This window comes from Myotis myotis, unplaced genomic scaffold (assembly GCF_014108235.1).
Source record: "Myotis myotis isolate mMyoMyo1 unplaced genomic scaffold, mMyoMyo1.p scaffold_m19_p_5, whole genome shotgun sequence".
NCBI classification, from domain to species: Eukaryota; Metazoa; Chordata; class Mammalia; order Chiroptera; family Vespertilionidae; genus Myotis; species Myotis myotis.
The window spans coordinates 91,547,312-91,566,049 of record NW_023416357.1 but is presented as its reverse complement, the minus strand read 5'-3'; the positions used below and the strand labels follow the sequence as shown (position 1 = coordinate 91,566,049).

Sequence of the window (18,738 nt, the reverse complement as noted above, 5' to 3'; positions counted from 1 at the left end):
GTAACCAACCCAATACCAAAATAATTTTCCCCCATGGTGGTGATCACTTGTTCTCTCTGGCTCACCCAGAATCTCCCGGAACCAACCCTGCCAAGAGAACTGGAATAAAGATGAAGGTTTAGGGCTCTGGAACAGAGCCAAACTGTGGGCTGCTGGAGGAGTACATCCATAACTTCAGTCTCAACTGTGCCAAGAAAGCACAAACCGCACTTTGAAGTAATAATCTTGAGATCTTTGAGAATGTTCTGAACTTACACTTCTCCCTAAATCACACTGTACCAACAATGAAGGTACATGAGCAAGCTTGTACTTCATTGGATCTATTTAGATGAGGGCTCAGGATATAATGACAATCAAAGCTCCATAAATTATCTTAAAAGGCATTTGTATAACCAACACCTTCTTAGAAACAATATTTAATCAGATAACAATACAAGCGTAAATAATAATCTCACATATAAAGTTTGTTAGGGGTAAGTTAGATCTCACTATACACACACACAAACACACACACACAGCCTCCCTTATAGGTAATCTAAACACAAAACAACCAGTTTTTTGGCTTAGAAGAGATGCACTATCATTGGCAATGTTGTCTTTCCTTTCCTTTCTTTTTTTTTAGCTAATATGTTTAATAAATTAGCCCAGCTGGTGTGGTTCAGTGATTGGGCATAGACCTATGAACCAGGAGGTCACGGTTTGATTCCAGTGAGGGAATATGCCCAGGGTTGGGGGCTCAATCCCCAGTGTGGGGCGTGCAGGAGCCAGCCGATCAATGATTCTTTCTTATCATTGTTCTCTCTCTCCCTCTCCCTCTCTGAAATCAATAAAAATATATTATTAATAAATAAATTGCCGAAACTGGTTTGGCTCAGTGGATAGAGCGTCGACTTGTGGACTGAAGGGTCCCGGGTTCGATTCCGGTCAAGGCCATGTACCTGGGTTGCGGGCACATCCCCAGTAGGAGATGTGCAGGAGGCAGCTGATTGATGTTTCTCTCTCATCAGTGTTTCTAGCTCTCTATCCCTCTCCCTTCCTCTCTGTAAAAAATCAATAAAATATATAAAATAAATAAATAAATAAATAAATAAATAATTTCCCAAAAGATCAATTTCTATTTTCAAAAAACATTTCAGTCACCAGAAATGAGAAACATTTCATCTAAATATGCACTACAGCCCTAGCCAGTTTGGCTCAGTGGATAGAGCACTGGCCCACAGACTAAAGCAGCAGTCACCAACCCATGGTCCGCGAGGTCCAAAAGGTTGGCAACCACTGGACTAAAGGGTCCCAGGTTCAACTCCGGCCATGGGCACGTACCTCAGTGTCTCTCTTACATCAATGTTTTTCTCTCTGTCTCCCCCTCCCTTCCACTCTCTATAAATATCAATGGAACCGTGCCCGGCTAGCTCAGTCGGTAGAGCATGAGACTCTTAAAAATCAATGGAAAAATATCCCCAGGTGAGGATTAACAAAAAATAATCCTATATAATAAAAGTGTAATATGCAAATCGACCAAATGGCAGAACAACCAGTCAGTGGGGAGCGGGGCCAGCGAGCAGGGGGTGCCAGGCCCGCCAAGGCACTTGCCAGCAGGCAGAGGGAGGGGACGGCAATGAGGGGTGAGGGGGGAGCGGTGGTGACTAGCCATGGCGGAAGGGTAATTGGGGAGCCTGCCAGGTCACCTCCTGTAGAGGGAGGCCACCAGTCCGGGCACAGCGGGGTGATGGGGGCGGCGCTGGGCCGATCCCGCAGAGAATGGCCGGGCGGAGGCCACAGAGGGGTGATGGGGGTGGCGCCATCCCCTGATCTTGATCAGCCCACCAGGTCACCTCCCGCAGAGGGAGGCCAGACTACGGCTTAGACCTGCTCCACACGGGGAGTGGGCCTAAGCTGTCAGTAGGACATCCCCTAAGGACTGGTGCAGGCTGGGCTCCCCTCCAGTGCACGAATTTTCATGCAGCAGGCCTCTAGTAATCTATAATAATAAAAGCATAATATACTCATTAGACCAAACAGCCAAAAGACCTTCCAGACATCCTTCCAGATGACCTTCCGGATGACCTTCCAGGCAAAGCCAGAGCTGTGAGGGCTGAGGCAGCCACCATGGCTGCGAGGGCTGAACCCCTTGCACAAATTTCATGCATTGAGCCTCTAGTGATAATAATAATAATAATAATAATAACAACAACAATAATAAAAATGCACTACACCTCCCAATCATCCCTAATTGACATTCCAGATACTAGGCTATACCACAGCGAGAGAATGTGGGCCTTGGGACCCACAGATTACTTACTTGTTGATAAAGGGTTCAATGAGTTTTGATCTGGCAGACACATGATTTTTTGGAGGACTAAGAAAAGAACCTAATAAAGAAAAGAAGCAGAGTATTATATATAGTCAAGTAGACAAAGCCTGAAATTCAGGCGAAAATATATTTAAATCAATAGTATGGGTCAGCAAGGGTAAAAAGTACTCATATGAGCAAGTACCATACCACAGGTACAAGTCAATGGTTCTTCCTTGTGTACTCTCCATCTGCTCCAACCCAATCTCCTCCGACTCCATCCCCTCCCATTTCTAACTGTGTGAGTGGATCCCAGGGAACTAGTAGACAGGTAAGATCCACTCTAGACCATTGTGTTTGACAGAAACATGTACAGTGAATACCTAGGTAATTTGTCATGGAGATGAAACACAGTCCTGTGATATAAGCATCATAGCCTGCCTCATGGAGCTGTTCAGAAGCTGTGTCATAACTTGGAAAACCTTCTGCACTTTCTAAAGAAAAAAAAGAAAAAACAGTTTTCCCAAGGACATCACAAATCATGAAGACTGGTAAGTATATTGCCCTACCAAATCCAAATTGTATTTAGATGTGCTATAGAAATATCCTAAAAAAGCATTTAAAAAACTTTTTTTAACTTTATTTTTCAATTACAGTTTACATTCATATTATTTTTATCAGTCTCAGGTGTACAACACAGTGGTTAGACAACCGTATACTTTACAAAGTATTTCTCCTGATATTTCAGTGCCCACCTGGCACCATACATAGTTATTACATTATTGACTATTCCCTATGCTATAGTTTACATTCCTATGACTGATTTCTAACTACCAACTTGTACTCCTTAATACCTTCACATTTTTACCCAATCCTCCATGCCCCACCCCTCTGGCAACCATTTGTCTGTTCTCTGTTTCTAGGAGTCTGTTTCTGTTTTGTTTGTTCGTTTATATTATTCTTTAGATTCCACATATAAATGAAATCATATGGTATCTGTCTTTCTCTGACTGACTTATTTCATTTAGCATAATACTCCCTAGGTTCATCCGTGCTATCACAAATGGTAAGATTTCATTCTTTTTTATGGCTGAGTAATATTTCATCATATACTATACATGTACCACAGATTTTTATCCACTCATCTATTGGTGGGAACTTGGATTGCTTCCATATCTTGGTTATTGTAAATAACACTTGCAATGAACACAGAGGTGCATATATTCTTTCTGGTTGGTGTTTCAGGATTCTTAGGATATATATATACCCAGAAGTGGAATTGCTGGGTCATAAGACAGTTCCATTTTTAATTTTTTGAGGACTCTCCACATTGTTTTCCATAGCAACTGCACCAATCTGCATTCCTATCAATAGTGCACGAGGGTTCCCTTTTCTCCACATCCTTGCCAACACTTGTTTGCTGACTTATTGCTGACAGCCATTCTGACAGCTGTGAAATGATATCTCATTGTGGATTTAATTTTTATTTCTCTGATGATTAGTAACCTTGAGCATCTTTTCATATGTCTATTGACTATTTGTATGTCCTCTTTGGAGAAGTGTCTATTCAGATCCTTTGTCCATTTTTAATGGAATTATTCATTTTTTGGTACTGAGTTGTATGAATTCTCTATAAACATTAGATATCATATCTATCATTGGTAAATATTTTCTCCCATTCCATGGGTTGTCTTTTTGTTTTATTGATGGTTTCTTTTACTGCGCAAACCCTTTCAGTTTAATGTAGTCTCATTTTTTTATTTTGTTTCCCTTGTCTGAGAAAACATATCAAAACAAGTATTGCTAAGAGAAATGTCAGAGGTTTTACTGCCTATGTTTTCTTCTAGGAGTTCTAGGTTTCAAGTCTTACATTCAAATTTTTAATGTATTTTGAGTTTATTCTTGTACACGGTATAAGAAGGCGGTCTAGTTTCATTTTTTTGCATATACCTGTCCAATTTTCCCAACACCAGTTATTAAAACAGTGTCTTTACCCCATTGTATGTTCTTGCCTCCTTTGTCAAATATAAATGACCTTATAGGCATGTGTTTCTTTCTGGGCTCTCTATTCTGTTCCATTGATCTATATGTCTGTTTTTATGCCAGTACCAACCTGTTTTGATTACTATAGCCTTGTAACATAGTTTGATATCCAGTAAGCACTCCCCAACTTTGTTCATCTTTCTCAAGATTGCTGGGGCTACTCAAGGTCTTTTGTGGTTCCATATAAACTTTTGGATTATTTTTTCTAGTTCTGTAAAATACACCGTTGATATTTTGATAGGAATTGCAGTGAATCTACAATTTCTTAATTTATCTACACATAAGCCCTTATGAGATAACAGACTCATTGAAAATGAGGGCTTTTGTCTAGACTAGAGCAATCCTCAGTTATGTTATCAAAGAGAGTCACAGGCCTCTCCATTGCATAGCGGTCAGTGCTATTTACAATCATGCCTCACTTTATGACAATGATTCCTCTTCTGATTTCTCTCTACCGTCACAAAGAGGAGTGTCTACTCTTAGAGACAATGGTAGCATTGGGACACAACAGGAATTTCAGAATAATGACTTAAGCATGGACTCTGGAGCCCCACTGTGTTTAAGTTTGAATCTGTGCTCACCACTTATTTGCTATATGATCTTGGGCTTCGCCTCTGGTCCTACATTTTGGGAGAATGAAGATAATAATCAAAATCCCCCTTTTTTGGTGAGTATCTAAAGAGCTAACTAAGTAAAGATCTTATATAGTGCTTGGTACAAGGTAAACACTCACTAATTATTATCTGTTAATACCGTAGATAATCCTCCCAAAAGCAAGACTCCAATCAATACTGACAGCTCAATTCAATATTGCCCTTTATTATGTTGCCAAGCTTACAGATCTAAAGATGAAAACACAACTAACTCCAAAAAATGGCTCAGAACTTTCTGTAATGCAGCCCTTGAAACATGGGGCCACTTCATAGTATAGACCATTTTATAACATAATTCTTTTGTCACATGGATATACATAGATGCTGAGAGGATATCATCTGAGAAGAGTGACCTACCTGCTTTAGAGTAAATTCTCTACCAGACACCAGAATATTATATGGAAATAATATGATAAAACTATGACTCATAATTATTTCCTAGAACCATTCAGAAAATGAATATCAAAAAGGTTACAATAGGAGAGAAACCAAGATGGCGGCATAGGTAAACACCGGAAATTGCTGCCTTGCACAACCACTTCAAAAATACAACTAAAAGATAAAACGGACATCATCCAGAACCACAGGAAGGCTGGCTGAGTGGAAATTCTACAACTAGAAGGAAAAGAGAAGAGCACACTGAGACTCAGAGGAGGTGCGGAAGTAAAGTGCAGAGGTACGGAGGCGCACGTGGAAAGGGCTGGCAACTGAGGACACAGTTGTCTTTTTCAATCGGGAGGGAGTCACAAGCTCCCGACTGCTCTGAACTCCAGTTCTAGGCGAGTCTCTGGGGACCCAGACTCATACGGGGAGAAACTGGACTGTCTGGCAGCGGGCGGAACTCGAGGGCAGCTTTCTCTCAGAGGTGCTTGCAGCAATTACTAGGACACTGAGACGCGGGGCCTCTTAGGGTAGGACTGAGGATCTGCCATAGCTGTTTGCTCCACCCTGTTGATTCCCTGAGACCCTGCCCTACCCAAGCTGTGTGCAGAGGCTTCTGCATATGAAAGGCCTGGCCCTTTGCAATCTGAAAATTACCTAACAAACTGCAGCTGGGTCAGAGAGACCCAGAACTTCCAAAAGAAGGCCCAAGGCCCCACAGCAGCTTGCACTGCCTCACAGCTGGGCCTCATCTGGGCACCTCCAAATCCCAAACAAAGAAGAGGAAACTGCAGATCTCTCCATAGCTCCTGCTGGGTAGCCTCAGGCAGAGGCTAAATTAGCACCTCCTTAGAGATCCAAGAGCCAGTGTACCCAGTGGTCAGAGTGGGACCATCCAGATTACAACTCCTCAGATCCATAAGGGACACACTCAGAGGGCAGACTCAGTGAGCACCAAAGCCCCACTGAAGCAAGTCTTGCCCCATAAGGGTGTCTTCAGCACAGAAGTTCTCCCATAGTAGCCACAGCTGATTCTCACAGCCAATTGGCCTGGAGGTCAATTCTTCCAAGTGATTCTCCCTACAACAATCAAGGCTTAACTACAACAAGACTGTGCACAAAGCCCACAAAGGGGTGCACCAATAGTGTCCACCTCAGGTAATTGGGGAGGCTGAGCCACTGGGCCCTATAGGACACCTAACACACAAAGCCACTCTATCAACACAGGGAAGCAGCCAAAATGCAGAGACAAAGAAACAGATCACAAATGACAGAAATGGAGGAAACCAAACTACTGGATATAGAGTTCAAAACCACGGTTATAAGGTTTTTCAAGAATTTTCTAGAACCCGCCAATAACTTTAGTGAGACTCTCAAGAAATCTAGTGAGACCCTCGAGGATATAAACAAGGACCAACTAGAAATTAAGCATACACTGACTGAAATAAAGAATATTATACAGAGATCCAACAGCAGACCAGAGGATCACAAGAATCAAGTCAAAGATTTGAAATACGAAGAAGCAAAAATCACCCAACCGGAAAAAGAAAAAAGAATCCAAAAATATGAAGATAGTGTGAGGAGCCTCTGGGACAACTTCAAGCATACCAATATCTGAATTATGGGGGTGCCAGAAAAAGAGAGAGAGCAAGATATTGAAACCTATTTGAAGAAATAATGACAGAAAACTCCCCCTACCTGATGAAAGAAATAGACTTACAAGTCCAGGAAGCGCAGAGAACCCCAAACAAAAGGAATCCAAAGAGGACCACAACAAGACACATCATAATTAAAATGCCAAGAGCAAAAGACAAAGAGAGAATCTTAAAAGCAGCAAGAGAAAAAAAGTCAGTTACCTACAAGGGAGTACCCATAGGACTGTCAGCTGATTTCTCAACAGAAACTATGCAGACCAGAAGGGAGTGGCAAGAAATATTCAAAGTGATGAATAGCAAGAACCTACAACCTAGATTACTTTACCCAGCAAAGCTATCATTCAGAATTGAAGGTCAGATAAAGAGCTTCACAGACAAGAAAAAGCTAAAGGAGTTCATCACCACCAAACCAGTATTATATGAAATGTTGAAAGGTATTCTTTAAGAAGAGGAAGAAGGAGAAAAAGGTAAAGATACAAATTATGAACAACAAATACACATCTATCAACAAGTAAATCAAAAATTCAAGTGAATAAATAATCTGATGAACAGAATAAACTTGTGAATAGAATACAATCAGGGGCATAGAAAGGGAGTGGACTATTTTCGGGGGGGAAGGGTTTGTGGGGGGTGCGGTAAGAGACTGGACAAAAATCATACACCTATGGTTGAGGACAGTGTGGGGGGGGGGGGGGGGTAAGGGCAGAGGGTGGGGTGAGAACCGGGTGGAGGGGAGCTATAGGGGGAAAAAAGAGGAACAACTGTAATAATCTGAACAATAAATATTTAATTTAAAAAATAAAATAAAATAAATAAAATAAAATGGTATTGAAACCATCATATGAAAAACAGGAAAAAAAAAGTTACAACAAAATTAAAAGCATGAAGGGAAATTATCAATGAAAAGGCTGTAACTAGTTTTACATCAATACAATTCTGTATAAACAAAAATTTTTAACCTCTGTATTAAACATTAAGACTTTAAGTTGAAAAAATAATAATATGCCGTAACCCGTTTGGCTCAGTGGATAGAGCATCAGCCTGCGGCCTGAAAGGTCCCAGGTTTGATTCTGGTGAAGGGCATGTACCTTGGTTGCAGTCACATCCCCAGTAGGGGGTGTGCAGGAGGTGGCTGATCGATGTTTCTCTCGCATCGATATTTCTAACTCTCTATCCCTCTCCCTTCCTCTCTGTAAAAAATCAATAAAAATATTTAAAAAATAATAACAATATTAGCCCAGCCAGTGTGGCTCAATGGTTGAGCCTCAATCCATGAACCAAAGGGTCACCAGTTCAATTCCTAGTCAGGGCACATGCCCAGGTTGTGGGCTTGATCTCCAGTAGGGGGAGTAAAGGAGGCAGCCAACAGATGTTTCTCATTGATGTTTCTATCTCTCTATCCCTCTCTCTTCCTCTTCCTCTAAAATCAATAAAAATATATATTTTTTAAATCTTTTATAACACAATAGCGAACTAATTAATAGCCTCTACTCTACCATCAGCTGAAACACAGATTTCCAAAATCATTTCCATTATATTGCTACAGAAAAACATCAGGTTTCCTTCCCCTCACCCACCCCTTTGTTTTTTCCTAAAGATTTTTTTATTGACTTTTAGAGGGGGTGGGAGGGAGAGGGAGAAAGAGAAAGAATCATAGATGTGAGAGCAAAATACTGACGGGCTGCCTTCTGCACCCTCCTTAGTGGGGATTAAGCCTGCAATCCAGGCATGTGCCCTGACTGGGAGTCCAACCAGCAACCTTTCGGTGCACCAGACAACCAAATGAGCCACACACGCCTTTTCTTAACTCCTTTTCTGAACTATTACCCAGAAAGGAAAGCAAATAACTGTATTCTTGGCTACTTTACTACCTGTCATTGTCTATTTCTGAACCCTTGGTCCTATTACCAATGTCTTCAGAATTTAGAGATTACAGCTAATGGGAGACTAATTACAGTATCAGCAGCACAATTAGGCAAACAGGAACCAAGGAAGTGACACCTGGAAGGTTCACCTACCTGGGTTGGGGCCATAGCCAGGATGGCAAAACATCTCTGGCCTGAGAAATATTCCTCCCTACTCCACTCCAAAGCTACCTCTGAAGGAGGAAGGGATGGAAAGGACTCTCTTTTCTCATCTGTAAACCTTGGGCTTTTCTGAAACAAAAAGGATATTTTCATTCTAGTCCTGACAATTAATCACCTATTCTTTGTCTCTGCTTAAACAATGCACCATAGAAAGGACACATCATTTGGGGAGAATTCCAAGCACTAGGAAATAAAAGCCCTGAAGGTTTAATTGCTAAACCTCTCAAAGAACAGACTACCCAAATTCATGCACATAAAACAGATGTAAGATTAGAAGATTACTTTTACTGAAGAAGCATGAATTCAACACAGGACATAAGCAAGTTAACTTAGCCAAAATCTATAAATGTACAATGTAGTTTCTAGAGCAGTTTCACCTTTCTTCTACAATATAAGTTAATACATAATTATCACAACAAGTTTTGGATTTTCATTTTATATTTTGTATTCTTACCAACTTTAGGAGGGTTAAAAGGTGTCTCTTTTAACCGCTTTTCCAATTCTGCAAGGGATGTGTTATTAATGATATCCTGCAAACCAGTAAGCAGAGAATTACAAGCCTTCATCATCTCAGTACAATATATATTAAAGAGATACTGCCCCCTTGTGTTCTTTAAAGAAACACAAGCGTGGAGTCATCGTTTATTCAATGTGAAAGAAAACCAGCAAGTTTAATTTTCAGCATATAGAAGGTTTAGTCATATGAAAGAGTTTAAACAGATGTGCTAAATATTTACAGACCTTGGGCCAGAAAGCTATATTTGTTCTTATACTGTGCTGACATTCATTTCACTCAGCTGTATAAAGTCACTTCACAAAGTAGTAAATGATTGCACCTTTACCTGAATTTTCTTGATTAGAACATATGTAAAATAAGGAAAATAAAGGAAGAAGTGTGTGCCTGTGTAGAAGTGTGTGCCTGTGTAACCTATTCAAAAATACATTATATATCTTTTTTTTTTTTTGGAATAGTTGACACACTTTATTGAGATAAAATGTGCAAAAAAATCTGATTAATACTTAAATGTATTAAATTCATTTTACATAGGCTGATATCATTCCCTTTACATCATATATCTTAATGTTAAAAACTTACATTCAAAAAGAATAAAGGGGGGGAAATACAATTCCACCACCCAAAGATAACAGCTATTCACATTTTGATATATTTATTTCTAGTCTTTTGCCAATTCTTTTTTTCTTTTACGTTCTTCTCTTTTTTCTTTTTTGGAGATGGATTTTAACAATAACATTTAAATAGTCCAGAATTCCAAAGCTCTCAGTAGCAATTTTGAGAATTTCAAATATTGTTCAAATTTTTTAAATACCTTAAAAGGTTGTGTGCTGGCCATCAATTTAGTATCCAAGAGCCTAAAAACAAAAGAATTTTTAATAAGGTAAACAAAATGTATATCAATGTTCAAAATGTATTTTACTCAAATAAATAGCCTAGTGTCTTAAAAGTGGGCAGGGAAATTAAGCACATTAGGCATTGTGAGCCTGGCGCTGGCATTCCTGCTAGGTTAGACTGGGAACTTGGTCTCCTTACCCAGGAACTTCATCAAGAGGCTGTGGGAGAGTCCACACTCTGCCATACATAGGGCACAAGTTCTGGATTTGCATGTACCCTGAGAGGGTGTGGGCTACATCAACCTCAAGGAGAAGTCAAATATCCTCATATGTTTTTACATGGTTCAAATACTGCTACAGGTTTAACATTGCCAAATTGTTACTACCTACCACCACTACCCAGTGGTGTACACTATAAATTCTTGGAGGGTCAAAATCTGCATTTGGTAGACTTATACTATTGTAGTTATCTCTTACTACTCTGTTTCAGTGAATGGAATAATAAAAAACAGAGAGAGACTAATATGAAAACTGTTTCTTTTCACATAAGTGTGAACACTAGATAATAGGACAGAAATATCCTGGCTATAAGAGAAACTGCTTTTTTGCCTCTCCTGTCCCTCTTCAAACAGGTCTTCAAATGCAGAGGCTTGCTCTGTAGGCTCCACATGACCGATATGTGATCTATTAGACATGTGACATATCAGAATTAGCATGCAATATTAATTGTGGAAAACACAGGTAAAGGCACGGACTTAAAATTGAGGGGAAAAACTCTAGGTAGATAGTTCTTGACAGAGTACAGAATATTCTCAACTGGACAGTTGACAATATGCAAGTATATATTCAACTATATCCAATATTCAACTGAATACTCTCAACTAGACACTTCACTGTGACAAGGTACATCCAACATACAGGAAAGATAAAAGCCAACTCAAGAAAACTTCACCAATTCTTCAGACATCAAGACATGGGATGAGACCTAGCCAGTTTGGCTCAGTGAATAGAACACCGGCCTGCAGAATGAAGGGTCCCGGGTTCAATTCTGGTCAAGGGCACATGCTCGGGTTGTAGGCTTTATCCCCAGTAGGGGACATGCAGGAGGCAGCCAATCAATGATTCTCTCTCATCATTGATGTTTCTATCTCTCTCTCTCCCTCTCCTTTCCTCTATGAAATCAATAAAAATATCTTTTTTTAAAAAAAAGACATGGGATGAGGAAAAAAATGGAATTGCTAATTTCACTCAGTTCAAATTCTAGTATTAACAGATAACAAAACCAATCATCTATAATAAGAAAAGGGTAATATCCTAATTAGACCAGACAGCGAAACGACCTTCCAGACGAAGCCGGGGCTGGGAGGGCTGAGGCAAGTCGCCACCGCAAGGGCCAAGGCAAGCTGCCGCGGCTGCGAGGGCAGAGCCCTTTGCACAAATTTTGTGCATCAGGCCTCTAGTCAATTATAAAAGCAAACCATTACAAACTTGGAGCTATTAAATAAACGATTTCCCAGCTTATATGAAGTGGATTGTAATCATGATCTAATGGATTCAAAAAATTACTATACACCTATTTGTATTACATATGCCATGATGACTATTTTAAATGAAAGACAAATCTGGAAAGGAAGCTTACTTGGGGAAAACAGAAGTTGTGATCTCCTTAAATTCATTTAAGTCCTAAAAAACAAGAAAGTGGACTTGTTACACTTTCACTGTTACACTCATAGTTTTAAAAACATACATAAATATTTCTAGTTCCATAGGTCTCTTCTTAAACTAACTATTATACCTCATACAGGCCCTTTAAAGCTAAATTGCCAGACCTGTTTCTAGTTGACAATAACTTTTTAAATATCTTCATTATTTGCTCAATGACTGGGAATCATATAGCCTGATACGAAACCTTTGCATAACCAAAACAGACAAATATAAGTATTTTATGACTGAAATAGGAGGGGGGGACATAGGTTACTATTATATAAAGAAAACTTTCAGCAATAACTCTATTACACAAATTCATCAATATAGAGAGACTAAAATTTTATTTTAAAAAATGGTTTATACAGGAAATGAATACTGTAAACTAGATTATTCTTTTATTGGGAATACCTTTGAAATGTTAGTTAAAATGACCACTAAAGACCAACCGGCATGCCTCAGTGGTTGAATATCAATCTATGAACCAGGAGGTCACAGTTCTATTCCTGTTCAGGGCACATGCCCTGGTTGTGGGCTCGATCCCCAGGAGGGGGCATGCAGGAGGCAGGCAATCAATGATTCTCTCTCATCATTGATGTTTCTACCTCTCCCTCTTTCCCTCTCCCTTCCTCTCTGAAATCAATAAAAAAATATAGAGAAACCAAGATGGCAGCATAGGTAAACACCGGAGATTGCTGCCTCGCACAACCACTTCAAAAATACAACTAAAAGACGGAATGAACATCATCCAGAACCACAGGAAGGCTGGCTGAGTGGAAATTCTACAACTAGAAGGAAAGAGAAAAGCATACCGAGACTCAGAGGAGGTGCAGAGGTGCATGCGGAGAGGGCTGGCGGCTGAGGTCACGATTGTCTTTTTCAATCGGGAGGGAGTCTCAGGCTCTGAGCTCCAGTTCCGGGAGAGTCTCTGGGGACCGAGACTCATATGGGAGAAACGGGACTGTCTGGCGTCAGTCTGAACTCGAGGGCAGCTTTCTCTCAGAGGCACACGCAGCGATTGCCGGGGCCTCTGAGGACAGGACTGAGAGCAGCCATACTGCTTGCTCCGCCCGCCCTGTTGATACCCTGGGAGCTGCCCCGCCCAAGCTGTGCATGGAGGCTTTGGCATATGAAAGGCCCGGCCCTTTCTGAAAATTACTTAACAAACTGCAGCTGCCCCAAGGCCCCTGGGCAACTTGCATTGTTTTACAGCTGGCTTCTGCTGGGTTAGCCTCAGGCAGAGGCTAGATTAGCACTTCCTTAGATCCAAGAGCCAGTGTACCCAGTGGTCAGAGTGGGACCATCAATTAAAATTCTGCAGATCCATAAGGGACACACTCAGAGGGCAGACTCAGTGAGCACCAAAGCCCCACTGAAGCAAGTCTTGCCCCATAAGGGTGTCTTCAGCACAGCAGTTCTCCCACGGTAGCCACAGCTGATTCTCACAGCCAATTGGCCTGGAGGTCAAATCCTCCCAGTGTTACCTACAACAATCAAGGCTTAAATACAACAAGACTGTGCACAAAGACCACAAGGGGGTGCACCAAGGGTGTCTACCTCAGGTAATTGGGGAGGCTGAGCCACCGGGCCCTATAGGACACTTAGCAAAGAAAGCACCTCTATTGACACAGCAAAGCATAAAAAATGCCGAGACAAAGAAACAGGACACAAATGACAGAAATGGAAAGCAAACTACTGGATATAGAGTTCAAAACCACACTTTTGAGGTTTTTCAAGAATTTTCTAGAACCCGCCAATAAACTTAATGAGACCCTCAAGAAATCTAGTGAGACCCTTGATGTTATGATAAAGGACCAACTAGAAATTAAGCATACACTGACTGAAATAAAGAATATTATACAGACTCCCAACAGCAGACCAGAGGATCACAAGAATCAAGTCAAAGATTTGAAATACGAAGAAGCAAAAAACACCCAACCGGAAAAGCAAAATGAAAAAAGAATCCAAAAATACGAAGATAGTGTAAGCTTCAAGCGTACCAACATCCGAATTATAGGGGTGCCAGAAAAAGAGAGAGAGCAAGATATTGAAAACCCATTTGAAGAAATAATGACAGAAAACTTCCCCCACCTGGTGAAAGACATAGACTTACAAGTCCAGGAAGCGCAGAGTACCCCAAACAAAAGGAATCCAAAGAGGACCACACCAAGATACATCATAATAAAATGCCAAGAGCAAAAGACAAAGAGAGACTCTTAAAAGCAGCAAGAGAAAAACAGTTCCCTACAAGGGAGTACCCATAGGACTGTCAGCTGATTTCTCAACAGAAACTTTGCAGGCCAGAAGGGAGTGGCAATAAATATTCAAAGTGATGAATGCCAAGAACCTACAACCAAGATTACTTTATCCAGCAAAGCTATCATTCAGAATTGAAGGTCAGATAAAGAGCTTCACAGATAAGAAAAAGCTAAAGGAGTTCATCACCACCAAACCAGTATTATATGAAATGTTAAAAGGTATCCTTTAAGAAGAGGAAGAAGGAGAAAAAGGTAAAGATACAAATTATGAACAACAAATATACATTTATCAACAAGTGAATCTAAAAATCAAGTGAATAAATAATCTGATGAACAGAATGAACTGGTGATTATAATAGAATCAGGGACATAGAAAGAGAATGGACTGACTATTCTTGGGGGGAAAAGGGGTGTGGGGGATGCGCAAAGAGACTGGACAAAAATCGTGCACCTATGGATGAGGACAGTGGGTGGGGAGTGAGGGCGGAGGGTGGGGTGGGAACTGGGAGGAGGGGAGCTATAGGGGGAAAAAAGAGGAACAAATGTAATAATCTGAACAATAAAGTTCATATATATATATATATATATATATATATATATATATATAAAATAAAAATTACCATTAGAACACACACTTTCCAATATACACACAATTCCTGTTTTAGCTACTCAGAAAATTGCTAACATGGCACCAATAGCAAGTACCTACATTAGACAATTCATTTCCCGAGTTTATTTTGATCAGGAAGTCTAAAGCTGAATGAGACTGCTCTAATTTTAAATTAAATCATTTATATGCATAATTGCCTCAATAGACTGACAGTCATACTCCTGACCCTTTGTAACTACACTTCTCTTCAGCCATTCCCAATGAGCTCATCAAACCTGTAAATACAGATTGTATGTAGCTCCTTTGTAAAATTTACCAGCTTTCAAATGGCTATCATTAAATTAGTGGGCAATACATGAACAAGGGGTTTCAATGCTAACTCAAACAAAAATGCACTGAGGACTATTTAAACTCTCTCAATACCATTACAAAGCTTGACAAGCAAGAAAAATTTAGAATTATGGCTACTTCCAAGGCCAGCAATAGCAAAGTTCTAAACCAGCGCCTTCTAAAAGGTCATATAGAAGTACCATGAAGATTAAGAAGAGACTTTCCCTTAAAAGGTAGCTCCAAAATAAGGATTTTTTAGTTACTTTTAAATGCATATTTTGGTACCAGAAGTTCTACCATTTTACATAGGTTTTCTCATTTATATCACTGCTTCCAAAGATAGATGGAAGAAAATGACTTTCTCCTCTGACAATGATAGAACATAAGTTAAGTAACTTACTCCGGTTACCTTAGTAATAATGCAAGGGATAAAACCACTTATCCTAATCCACCGCCTATTTTGCAACAGATCATGTGGCTCTTTCTACTAAAATGTGATTCAAACATAGTTTCATTCAAGGTAACATTTATTAAGAGCTTACCTACAAAATGCTATGCTAGGCATTTATTTTGTCTGTTTGTTATGCTAGGCATTTAAACAAAGACAATAACAAGGTTATACTCCTTGTCCAAGACACTAATCACCTAACAGGAGAAGGGGGTTAAGCTGTAAAGACAAAATTCATGCACCATAACAGGCACACAGTTCTGTGGGAGGTCAGAAAAAGGAAAGATCACCTATTGGGCAAGGCAGCAGGCAGGGAAAACTTCCTGGAGGAGGCATAAGCTGGACCATGGTAAGATAGGTAAAGTTGAATACAGCAAGCATTGAGAAAGGCTAGAGAAAATTCAAGTTGGAGGAAATTATATTCCGAAACCACAAACATACAAAGCACTTGTCAGGGAACAAATGAGCCATTCTGGCTTGGATTAAGGAGAATAACAAGTGGCTAGACTATGCGAGAAGGTTAGGTCAAATCATAGAAAGCTTAATATGCCAAGCTAAAAAGAATCAACTGTGCCGAAACCGGTCTGGCTCAGTGGATAGAGCGTCGGCCTGCGGACTGAAAGGTCCCAGGTTCGATTCCGGTCAAGGGCATGTACCTGGGTTGCGGGCACATCCCCAGTAGGAGATGTGCAGGAGGCAGCTGATCAATGTTTCTCGCTCATCGATGTTTCTCGCTCATCGATGTTTCTAACTCTCTATCTCTCTCCCTTCCTCTCTGCAAAAAATCAATAAAATATATTTAAAAAAAAAAAAAAGAATCAACTGTATAGAGAAACAAAGAATGTGGGATTAGTTCAGAATTTTAAGCAGGGTCAGTGATGTGAACAAAGACATACATTATCAGAAGATTATAAAACTGGCACAGTGATGCCGAAACCGGTTTGGCTCGGTGGATAGAGTGTCGGCCTGCGGACTGAAGGGTCCCAGGTTCGATTCCTGTCAAGGGCATGTACCTGGGTTGCGGGCACATCCCCAGTGGGAGATGTGCAGGAGGCAGCTGATCGATGTTTCTCTCTCATCGGTGTTTCTAACTCTCTACCTCTCTCCCTTCCTCTCTGTAAAAAATCAATAAAATATATTTAAAAAAATAAAAATAAAAAATAAAAATAAAATAAAATAAAACTGGCACAGTGGGAAGGTACTCATTTGTTCAATCTATATTCAATGCCTCTAATGTGCCAAACTCTGCTTGGTATCCAAAACACCTATAAATACAGTATTAAATACACTTTCCTCACTGATAACTTCATTGCTTTAAAGGTCAAAAAGTCACAAGAGCCCGGCTGGTGTGGCTCAGCGGTAGAGCATCAACCCAGGAACCAAAAGGTCATTGGTTTGATTCCCGACCAGGGCGTATGCTGGGGTTGTGAGCTCGAGCCCCAGTAGGGGGCGCGCAGGCAGCAGCTGATTGATGATGTTCCTCTCTCATCAATGTTTCTACCTCTCCATCCCTCTTTCTCTCTCTCTCTAAAAATCAATAAAAACATTTTTTTTTTAAGTGAGAGTAGCTGCTACTTTGGTCTGTTTGACCAATAAGAGATAAATATTAGATCTTTATATTTATAAAATGCAAATTCACACCCATCACATTTGAGACTCACAAGTATGAAGTCTTTGAGTCCCAGAGGGTGATACAGTTGTCATGAGAAGCAGTGACGATCTTAACATCACAGAAATAGGACAAGGGGAGCGACAGAACCACTGTGTCCACAGCTGGGCTCCAGTGGACTTTCTAAAGGAAAGTCATCAAGATGCTGCTGGGACAATGTCCCCTTAGAAATGGGAAGTAACTGAGGCTTTGCAGATGTATAAGTTTAGACTAAACTCCAAAGCAGGTATCTTCCAATCCAGAAGGAATAATAGATTAATCTGGTAGCAGCTGAAAGCAGAGATTGGCAAACTATGGACTGCAGGCCAAATCTGGCCCACCACCTATTTTTTAAGTAAAGTTTTAGGACAAAGCCACATCCATTTCTTTATGCATTCTATGGTAGTTTTGGGACTACAATGGCAGTGTTGGGTTATAACAGAGGCTATGCAGCCTGGAAAGCCCCAAATACTTATCTTACCACTTGGCCCTTTATAGGAAAAGTTTACCTACCAACCTATGATTTAAAGGATGGGCTGAAGGTTAAAGTGAGTCAGGGAATCCTGTCTGAAATTTGCTGAACTCCAGATGAAAAACAGGCTAGTTGCAATTGAAATGAAAAGAATCCAAATGCAAGACACAGCATGTAAACAAAATTGTCAGGATTTTTAACTGACCAGGTCTGGGAGGAAGAGAAAGAGTCAAAACCAATGTTAAATATAGTCTTGGTTACTGGGTATTATTTATAATAAAGGAGTCAATAGAAGGAACTGGTTTTGAGGCAATAAGAAGGAAAGAAAGGTAGTGCAAGTTACATATCTCCTCTGAAACTTGTAAATTTTAAATACCACTTAGTCTGAAGGCTCTCCAGGTAGGGACGTGTGGAATCTAGCATCAACTGTATTCCCAGTTCTCAGAGGAGCTGGAGAGACTAATGTCAGTGTCCTCAGCTGAAGTTATAAAAGTGAGACTACTAAACGACATAAAATATGGAGAGAAAATACAGGAGATGGGAAGACAAGTGAGATGAGGCCATGTGCAGTTAGGGAACAGAGGGGAAGAGACAGAAGAGAAGCTCTTTTCCTGAGCCAAAGAAGCTCATGCTTTCCTGAACTGAGACGACTTGGCTCCAAAAGTGAAAGGAAAAAACAAGGTCAACAGAGAATCTAAGGGAAGCAGTTTAGCAAGAGGTAATCAAGAACTTTGCAGGAGCTGATCCAGCTCACTTGACCTAATGCACCACTCAGCTTCAATGGTCCTGCTATGTCTAGTGTTAGCAGT

The 18,738-nt window shown here is 40.4% G+C and overlaps 1 protein-coding gene across 5 annotated transcripts in view; it reads right to left on the bottom strand.

Annotated features, from left to right (window-relative positions):
- PARN (poly(A)-specific ribonuclease) overlaps window positions 1-18,738 on the bottom strand; it is a 172,641-nt gene that overhangs the window by 122,794 nt on the left and 31,109 nt on the right. For 4 of the 5 annotated variants that reach the window (XM_036308968.1, XM_036308967.1, XM_036308965.1 and 1 more), the window contains 5 exons: window positions 12,099-12,142; window positions 10,438-10,480; window positions 9,564-9,639; window positions 2,674-2,784; window positions 2,300-2,369 (listed from right to left, as the gene is read on the bottom strand). In XM_036308968.1, the coding sequence (XP_036164861.1) occupies window positions 2,300-2,369; window positions 2,674-2,784; window positions 9,564-9,639; window positions 10,438-10,480; window positions 12,099-12,142 (344 nt within the window). The remainder of the gene's footprint in view (window positions 1-2,299; window positions 2,370-2,673; window positions 2,785-9,563; window positions 9,640-10,437; window positions 10,481-12,098; window positions 12,143-18,738) is intronic. The other variant, XM_036308969.1, reaches the window with a different exon arrangement.